Source organism: Labrus bergylta, chromosome 2, assembly GCF_963930695.1.
Source record: "Labrus bergylta chromosome 2, fLabBer1.1, whole genome shotgun sequence".
In the NCBI taxonomy this organism is placed as follows: Eukaryota; Metazoa; Chordata; class Actinopteri; order Labriformes; family Labridae; genus Labrus; species Labrus bergylta.
Genome location: NC_089196.1, coordinates 28,572,007 through 28,581,453, shown reverse-complemented (window position 1 = coordinate 28,581,453; position 9,447 = coordinate 28,572,007). Strand labels below are relative to the sequence as shown.

Sequence of the window (9,447 nt, the reverse complement as noted above, 5' to 3'; positions counted from 1 at the left end):
GTCAAATCTCAGCCGGTAAAAATAGCACTTTGTGTCACACAGAAACACACACGCCGTCACATCTGAGTAAACAAGCTGGTGAAAGAGAGCAGGACGTGAGCAGGGACTCTCAGGTAAGAACACACCTTCTTATTTGTCTTTAAACAGGTTGATGGTGATTTGTGTTGTTCTGTACATTCTGATGGGTCACATTGAGAGAGGACAGGTTACAAACACACACACACAGAGGAAATACGACTTTGTAACCGAGGATACAGACGGATTAGCAGCTCTTAAAATGCTCCTTCATAAACAGTCAGTAGATACAACATAACTGAGGCTTAATGGGAAGCCGAGTTCCAGCTTCTTTATCTCTTACAATATTTCTTTATAACAGTTGTACTCAGCCGTGTTAGACCTAAGAGCCACAATAAAAAAACCTTTCTGTCCTAAAATATGTGTAGGAAACAAGGTGAAATGACTTGCAAAGAATAATTTCTGCTTATAATGTTTCCATTTTATAAATAATTACTGGATTTTTTTTCTCCAAGTAGGACCTAAAAGAGCCACATGTCACTGTTTTATAACATGTCTTTAATAACATAAACATTAATAACATTAAGCAGGAGAGCAAGTTCAGGTTGATACAGCACAATACGATTAAATTACAATAAGACAAGACAAGATATGATTCAATTATGATACGACACAACATGATACGATACACTTCATTGTATCCTATCGGAGCATGTCTAGATGTTAAGCGTGTGCATATTGTAATCTCTCAGTAATCTTTGAGGTTCATCCTCTGAGGCTCATAAATGTCTGAACTCAGCTTTCCGACAATCCAGCCGATATTGTTTTAAGAAAACGAGAACAGAACATCAGAAATTGTTGAACAACAGATAACTTGATACATACTTATCTAAAATGGAATCAAACTAAGATAAGAGAAGTGGAGAGAGTGAAACTAAGTTTAGTTAAATTAAACATATAGCATCGATTATCATCTGCATATTGGCAAATGTTGTCATATTTCCATTGTTTTTAACAGACCAAAAAACACAGCTCATACAAGGCAGATAGAGAAGAGGAAAGTCTTAAGAAACTTTTTAAACATAGACCCTCTCTTGTAGCTCTGAACTTCTCTGTTATGTTGGCAGACTCATCAGAAAAATGAGCAGCTTCTAAACCGTCCAGCATTCGTAATGTTTGTCGTATTTATGTCTTAGACTCACTGCTGCAGGAAGGTCAGAGTGCAACGCTTATACTAACAGTGTCACAATGTTCAATAAATAAGTGACTGGACCTGACTGCAGAATGAAAATAAAAATGATTTATTTCAACAAAAAGGCGAAAAAAGGCTTAAGACAAAAAAGTCCAAACTGAAAAAAATCCATAAACAGTCAAAAGCACAAGGAACCACAAGATATCACAGGTAGAAAGACAAAAGACCACTGGGAAAATCTGACAGGTGAGACAAACGACACAGGTGAAGACAATAAGGGCAATCTGAACTGGAGGGGAACACACAGAGGCAGGAAGAATGATGAGAAACACTGGGATCAAGAACTACAAAATAAAACAGGAAACACTAAAGACTAAATTAGAGAACATTAAGATAAAGAAACTCACAAGGGAAACAAGTAACACCAGGAAGAATGAGACAAAATAAAACTCTGAGAATATACAAAATACAAAACTAAACAAGATCAAATCATGACATGGTTTAATTAAAGGACTGACACCACTCTGTTACAAGAAAAAGCCCTGCAGTGACAAAGCTCCCTGAATAAATAGATATTTAAAGACAATAGTTGATTACATGGATCACAGGTCTCGGAGGATAAACAGAAGCTGAATCATGTCTGATACATTCAGGTAGAAGAAGTTATTATTAGTGTATGAATGACCAGGTATCACAGGTTCATGTGCCTACATGCAGCACACAGAGGAGTGAGAAAAAAAGAAATAATACACCATATTGGAGCAGATTTTCAATATAATATGTGGTGTTGTGTATGGGATCTCACAGGGTGATTTATGGTCATCTAGGTAGGAACCTTTGTTACCGGTCAGGTGTTCCTGCCGGAAGGGAAGACAGTCTTTTGACCATTGAGCAGTGGCATTCAAGAGTTAAAATGGACACATTATCCACCTTTTCAAACAGTCTCCTGTGGGCTAAATGAAACATCTGTGCTGTGCTTTGGTCAAAACATAACATGAATCAAGCACCAGAGGAGGTTTGTGACCCTGTATAAACCAGCTCTCTCAGAACGCTCCGTTTTGGTGTGTGTGTCCACAGAAATGCAATGAGCCTCCCCAAAAAAGTTTGGTCTAGGCTGGGGGTGGAGTCCATGGGTGGAGATACCAGGGGAGGGGAGGGGATTTTTTAACCAGACATTGGACGCTGTGACATCACAAGGAGAGCATATTTGAAATGGAGCATTTTTCTCTGTGTTGTAAGACTTATGCAGACCACAAACAAAGGACTGGATGGATTTATTTCAGATTTTGTGGGTCAGTAAACACTCAGGTTACCCAAATAAACGTTAAAAAACACTGTACAAGTGGATTTTTCATAATATGTCCCCTTTAAAAGCTGTTGTTTTTTGGAATCGAGATATGGACATGTTGAGCCAAATGGAAGTAAATAAATGAATGGCATGATCAACACGGAAATTTGACTTGGACTTTCATTCATCTGACAAGGTAACGTTAGTGCGTCAATTAGTAAATCCAGGTTTAGCGCCTCAGCGGCTTAAAGCGTTGGCTTAGCCTCAACATACCTGATACTAGAACATCATCTAACCAGAGGATCATTGTTTATAATTTTGGACATTTTTTCCCAATCAGCTGGAGACACATTGCATGACAGTGCATTTTCCCAGTATAGGGGATCTTAATCTTTTCTTTCCCTCCAGGAGCAGAGATGGGTTTGGGGAGGAAGCTGGACGTCCCGGTCTGCGATCTCTCTCTGCTCAAGGGGATCTGGGAGGTCCGAGTGAAGAAACACAGACAGAGACAGAAGAAGGAGCAGGAGAGGGTCGAGAAGAGCGCGCTCCCAAAGTAAGACGATCACAGCTGTAAAGTTAGCTGTCAGCTGTCACAGTCTGTTAGAGAAAACACACAAGTACTGAGGACCTACAACAACTCATTAAATTAGTGTAGAAAAAAAGTCAGAAAGACAGATTCATTACCTCAAAAAGATTTAAAAGTAGAGGCGTCCAAATATAAGATATTTTGCCTCGATAGATTTGAATTTAAAGTATGCACAACAGTCCATGTTTGTGTGTGTGTGAGCAGTATTTACCCTCTCACACTTCTAAACTGAACCTGAACTTTAAGTTTACAAATCCCCCACCAGCTGTGAACAAACTGTGTAATGAAAGTCACAGTTTCACCTCTGAGTCAGACCTGTGCATAGCTGAGTCGTCATGAACTAAGAGAGTCATGGCTGATATTAGTAATATGAACACACACACACACGCTGCTATTTATATCCTAACATCAGCGCTGTGGTACACGACAGGTCAGCGTCTAGCCTCCAGACAGCAGCAAGGTCACGAGTTTGGAGAATGAAAGGGAACATCCAGTCTGTCTGGATACTGATATGACTCTAATATGAAGCCGCAGACGCTCCATTAACACATGTGTTTGTGTGTGTTTGTGTGTGTGTGTGTGTGTGTGTGTGTGTGTGTGTGTGTGTGTGTGTATGTGTGTGTGTGTGTGTGTGTGTGTGTGTATGTGTGTGTGTGTGCAAAGAATCGACCAGCAGTGGCAGTATCGTATCTACTGTAAGACACTGAAGACTCAAGAACGTAACCTGCTGCATCATTACCTGGAGAGATCTACACTGACTGATTTACAGCCCTACACAGGTAAACATGACAGATACACAGGTGTACACAGGTAAACATGACTTATAAAACATGTGAACACACAAGAATATACAGTCGTACACAATGGAACATACAGAGTTCCTCAAAAAATCCCTAGTTTTGGGGGATGGTTTTGGGGGCTGTATTTATTATTTATAAATGTAGCCGTTTACAGCGTACTCCAGCTGTAATAGTCTTTACTTTGATACTTTCTTTTATATTTGTTGTTAATGTATTGTTGTTTTGTCTATATACGCAGATGATGTGTTGTTGTATTTTATTAATGTTGATGGTGGTTCTGTTTATCTGTCAGAAGCAGAACAGGAGGATCAGAAAGACCCACAGGATCAGAAGGATCCAGAGCAGCGCAAACTGACCTTCCGGCTGGATGGAGATCATTGGACGGTTAGCGAACGCGTTCAGGACTGAATCAGATATTCTACAATTTCATCTATGAGACAATACCTGGTGAATATTGAGCGGATAAACTTTTGCAGGAGTTCCCCAAAGAGCTGCAGTGGATGACCTACCTGAAGGAGTGGCACGTCACAGGGACACAGATCCGTAAGATGCCTGACTACCTGGCGTGCTTTACCCAGCTTACAGTGCTCGAGATCCCCAAAAACGTCATCGCAGAGCTGCCGCCTGAGATCGGTAAGGATCATACACAAGATGCCAAACGTGATTACAAAAACGAGCTCGTTCAGCCCCGAACTGAATTTGGTCCAACCTCAGTTTATTGAATTGGAACCTCAATTTATTGAATTCTCGAATCACTTCTAGTTATTTAGACTAAAATCAAAAACAACACATAGAGCATTGGAGTTAAAGTCATCTTATTCCCTACATATCTAAATGTGTCTGAAGCTAACTTAGAAAACAACCTTTTCCGTCCTCAGGTAAACTGACAGAACTGAGGGAATTAAATGTCAGTTACAACCGTCTATCCAAAGTTCCTCCAGAGCTCGGAAACTGTGAGAACCTGGAGAGGCTCCAACTGGCAGGAAACCACAATCTGTCCGAGCTGCCGTTTGAGGTAAGTTGACAGAACCAGTGCAGCTGTTTCCCCCTTTATTGGTGTTTTGTGCAAAGCTAAGCTAACTGTCTATAGCTTTGTTTTCATGGGTCTGCCATGAGAGCGGTATAAATCTGTACATCCACCTCTCTGTCAGCCGATAATGTGGAAAAGTAAACCCAACAATACATTATTGTCAGTTCAGATTTTGTTGTGATGATGTCACTGTGCTGATGATGTCACGGTCAGCTGAGCAGCCTGAAGCAGCTGGTTCACCTGGACATCGCGGAGAACAAGTTTATATCGATCCCCATCTGTTCTCTGAGGATGAGCAACCTGCAGCTGCTGGACCTGAGTAACAACCGTCTGACCGACCTGCCGCAGGACATGGACAGGTAACTGATGACATCATCATTACATTGTAAATAATGGCAGACATTTGGAGAAATTTAGAGTTTAATTTGACACCTGAGACATGTGAGCTGAAGTTAGACGAGATTGTTACGTTTCCTTGCACTGTTCCTCCTCTACTCTGATAAACCGGTGAACACAGCGCCACAGGATTTGCTGTCAATCACTGAGTTATACTCCCTTTTGCAGAATCATATAACAAATTAAAACTAAACTTCTCAGAAAAATTAACACTCAGACATAAATCAGCATTATTAGAACTGATTATAATAACAGAAACCTTGTTTAAGAAAAATGTATTTAAGGTGTATTTCCACTTTATAGTTAGACCCATGTCCCATCTGTTAACATGGAAGAGATGGAGTTTATGACCAACACTGCAACCAGTCAGTAGGAGGAGCTCCACTATTTAACACAGTCCATGGTATAAATACTGTAGAGTTCTGTGTGTGTGTCTGCAGGTTGGAGAAGCTGGTCACCCTGTTCGTCCATAAAAACAAGCTTCTGTACCTCCCTCACTGTCTCTGCAACATCTCCACGCTCAAGATGATCGTCGTCAGCGGTGACGAGCTTAACTGTATCCCAACCAAACTGTGCTACAACCCTGAAATCAAGTATACAAACACACCCGCACTACAACTCTTAAGTCTAAATACTAAACTGGTGAAAAACCAGTTTAAATGGCTTTAAATTAAAAAAAAAGTTTGAGGGCAAGTTTTTGAAAACATGGAGAGACTAAAGCCTCCCTTCATGTCAGATATACAGTTTTATCATGGGAAAGCTGAGGTCATAGTAAGTGTCATCGACTTAAGTTCATCTTATATAACAGATACAACCAATACTGGGGTGTCAGACGATGTTACCTAGTGGTAGCATAAAAAAAACTGTTGTAGACCCAGGATTGAACCTTATATATTTGCTCTATTATGTTTTTTTTCTTACAATTAAAAAAGAAAAAAGGAAAGTAAGAACAGATTCCGATATGTCACAAGCGCTCGTCTCTGGTAAACTCCCTTTCTCTTCTCACCTGGCAGGTTTATTCGACTGTACGGCAGCCCAACCAGTGAAGAGAAGAAGAAGAAGAAAGAGGAGGAGGAGAAGAAGAAAGAGAACAAGAAGAAGAGGTGGACACAGCCGAGAGAGGAGGAGGAGGTGAAGAAAGACAGCAGAGAGAAAGAGTTTATGGAGGCGTACATCAGCTCGTTGGAGGACAGAGGTAAGACACTAAGCTTCAGATTTCATTATAACCAACTCATTATTCATTCATATTTTCATCTTAAGGCTTTAAATATGTTTTTAATGGGTGAATGCTATATTGACAAATTCTTATATTTCACAGTAAAGCTACAAAAGCTACTCTGATATTAAATGGAAATGTTTGTATTCTTATGTCAAGATGAAGAGTTTATTCATAATGATTAGCGATTATGTGATAAACAAATGGACTTGTTGTTTGTCCCTCACAAGACGCCGTCCCCTACTCCACCACCAAGGTCACAATCTCCTGCCTGCTGTGAGGATGAGTAAGGTGAAGAAGAGAGAAAAGGAAATTTGAATGTCTCAAAGATAATATGAAGCTGCACTTGTCAAGAATTTCTTAAAAAAAAACGTTAAAAAAAACCTCAACAAACCTTGATAACTACTCAACGTCTATTGGAAAATGATCTTTTTGCTGCAAAAGATTTAATTGCAATACCACGAGTGGCCACCAGGACTAACTAGAGGCATAGTGGTCTTTATTTTTGTTTATTGGATGTTCTAACATTTTCTTGACCTGTGCTAGAAGTCACTCATCTACTCATTGTTCCGTGTTAAAGACATTTAATCGACCATTTTATAATGAGCAGAAAATGTAGATTTTGGAAATGTGCTCACCAACATCATTTAGCATCATCACCTGGCTGCAGCTGAGGAGCCGCTTAACTTCTAATAAAACATCCACAAAAGCTCAACATGGATTAATAACTATTAAAGATTTGGGATCTTTAACTGTGGAATTAAAATAGACTTGACTACATGAATAAAATCTAAATTCTTTAAGTTCAGACATTTGGTGAAAATAAAAATCTGAAGTACAATCGATCATTAGAAACCCTTAGAAAGTTAAACTCAGATTCATATAAATTGATGCATCGTTATTGCTGCGTAACACAAATAAAAAATATTAGATCTCAGGGTCATTGGAGGTTATGTACCACCAGACTGTAGCATCATAGATGTACCTTATTTTAGTACCAAAAGAGAATATAGTTTGACACAGATAAAATATATATACCTTTTATTATATCAGTAAGGATCAGCATTGTCGTTGAAGGTCGTCCTGAAGGTTACAGTGAGCCGTGATGTTTGAGTCACTTGTTTTTATGTTTGGTAAGATTACATATGGATGGAGCTTTGTTAATTTCACAAGAGTGACGAATAATAAGAAAGGGAATAATTCATGTGAAGTTATTAATTTATGACTTAAAGGAGCAATATGTAACTCTGACACCTAGTGTTTAAAATGGGTACTGCAGTCCAGATTCAAAACATTGTAGAGAGCTGTCTCCCCCCTCCCCCTCCTCTCTAGAGTTGATGCCCACGCAGGTCACCATGTGGTGGACACTGAAGCTTCAGTGTTTATCCAGCTCTGCATCGGTCTGTAAACCTTTCTGCGTTCTAACCTCTCTCAATTTTTCAAAAGCATCTCCAATATTGATCCTAGTTTGAGCACGTTTCTGCTCGTGGAGCTTATTAGAAACATGCAGAGGCTTTTTAGGTCGGGTACAATCACTTCTATCTGAACCACTTCTCTTGCCCGCTTTCATCACTGCAACACCTGTTGACCTGATAACTGCTCTCATATCTGGGAAACCGAGGGGCGTCCAAAACGGCCGTGTGGGGGGGTCCTTAAAACCGCCTACCTTCTCTGGTCCAAACAAATCCAGAGCATTCAGGAGCAGAATCTAAAGTTAGAAGGAGGACATACTGACTGCTGCATTGTTGTCAGAGAAGCCAGCACTTCAACATAGCATGTTTCCTTAATGTCTGATCATATAGTGAGGTCACTTTATCATTTCACTCACTACACATCTCACTGATTGGACCTTTAAAGTCAAAATTGGAGGAATTTCTTATTTTAAGTTTGTTAGTCCCTCAAGTTGAAACATGTTGAGAAAAATTTATTTAAAAAGAAAAGTCTAAATAACTGACAAAAAAAACTTTACAAATATGTTATCAAAGAAACATTTATTTACTAACTGATTTCATTCGTTATCATTTCGACTTTGGATTTTTACATCACTTAAAACATTTCAGCTTTTCCTTTCCATTGTTTCAAAAGTTTTGTTTTTGAACATTCACAGCACTTAGACTCCTGCTGAGTTTCTAAATCTTTTACTTTGTCAGTATTTTGATTTATCAGGTATTTGAGAATCATTCTGAGGAGTCTTTGGTTTGTGCAGCAAACTCGATGACTTTAATGTTTCCTGTTTGTCTCATGAAGATTTAAATATTGTGACCAAACGAGGCTGAATGTCCAAAAAGTGAAAGATTTGTTTTTCAGGAAAAAGTGATTTACAGTTGAAACGGTTTGTTTGTTGACTCGACTAAATCACGAACAAGTAGTTTGCACATTTTCTGTTAGAGGGATGTTAAACTGCAAAGACGTTCTCACAAAGAGATCTCTTTTTATTGAACTGAAGAAAATGTGGAGAAAAAAAAAAAATTTCACCATTGTATTTTGAGTGTCTCTGTTTGAGAGGGTTTCTGTGTGATGCTTTGATTGTAGTGAGTCTGACATTTTTATTTTGTAATAAAGTTCTGGTTTGCATTTTAGTCTAAGGAATTTTTTTTTTACTTTAAAGGTCAAACCAGTTTAAATAAGTCTCAGAGCACCTGAAAACGTGTGTGAAGTTTCTTGTTCTAAATCCACTCTGATCCTGTATTTAATTATGCTATAAACCCCTCTATTTCAGCCCTGCTCAGAATAGGCTGTTTCTGTGTCTGTACCTTTAAATATGTAAATGAGCTGTGTCTGACCACGCCCCCTCCCTGGAAGGGCTTGGGTGTCTCGGGCTTTCTCGCTCCATGTCCTATTGTTGTAGACAGACTAGAGACACTTAGTGTTAGAGAAACACGGTGAAGTCGAATCTACATAATGTGACCTTTAATAAAATGCAT

General features: G+C 39.2%; 1 protein-coding gene across 2 annotated transcripts; it reads left to right on the top strand.

Moving 5' to 3' along the window:
* lrrc2 (leucine rich repeat containing 2) lies at positions 1 to 9,097 on the top strand. 2 transcript variants are annotated; one of them, XM_065950905.1, is made up of 10 exons: positions 1 to 113; positions 2,904 to 3,048; positions 3,745 to 3,860; positions 4,177 to 4,265; positions 4,358 to 4,514; positions 4,760 to 4,896; positions 5,125 to 5,270; positions 5,748 to 5,900; positions 6,321 to 6,502; positions 6,754 to 9,097. In XM_065950905.1, the coding sequence occupies exons 2-10, from the start codon at positions 2,912 to 2,914 to the stop codon at positions 6,801 to 6,803; spliced, it is 1,167 nt and encodes a 388-aa protein (XP_065806977.1). In that variant the 5' UTR covers positions 1 to 113; positions 2,904 to 2,911; the 3' UTR covers positions 6,804 to 9,097. The 2 variants fall into 2 exon arrangements, with proteins under 2 accessions (XP_065806977.1, XP_029135043.2); XM_029279210.2 differs by having other exon boundaries at positions 4,174 to 4,265.
* The last annotated feature ends 350 nt before the right edge of the window (positions 9,098 to 9,447 follow it).

Excerpts from the sequence above, each read along its gene's own strand:
- lrrc2 (XM_029279210.2), top strand. The coding sequence starts at position 2,912 with ATGGGTTTGGGGAGGAAGCTGGACGTCCCGGTCTGCGATCTCTCTCTG. Across the intron at positions 4,266-4,357 it reads TGGATGGAGATCATTGGACG|GAGTTCCCCAAAGAGCTGCA; the intron begins GTTAGCGAACGC and ends AAACTTTTGCAG. Across the intron at positions 4,897-5,124 it reads TGTCCGAGCTGCCGTTTGAG|CTGAGCAGCCTGAAGCAGCT; the intron begins GTAAGTTGACAG and ends TGTCACGGTCAG.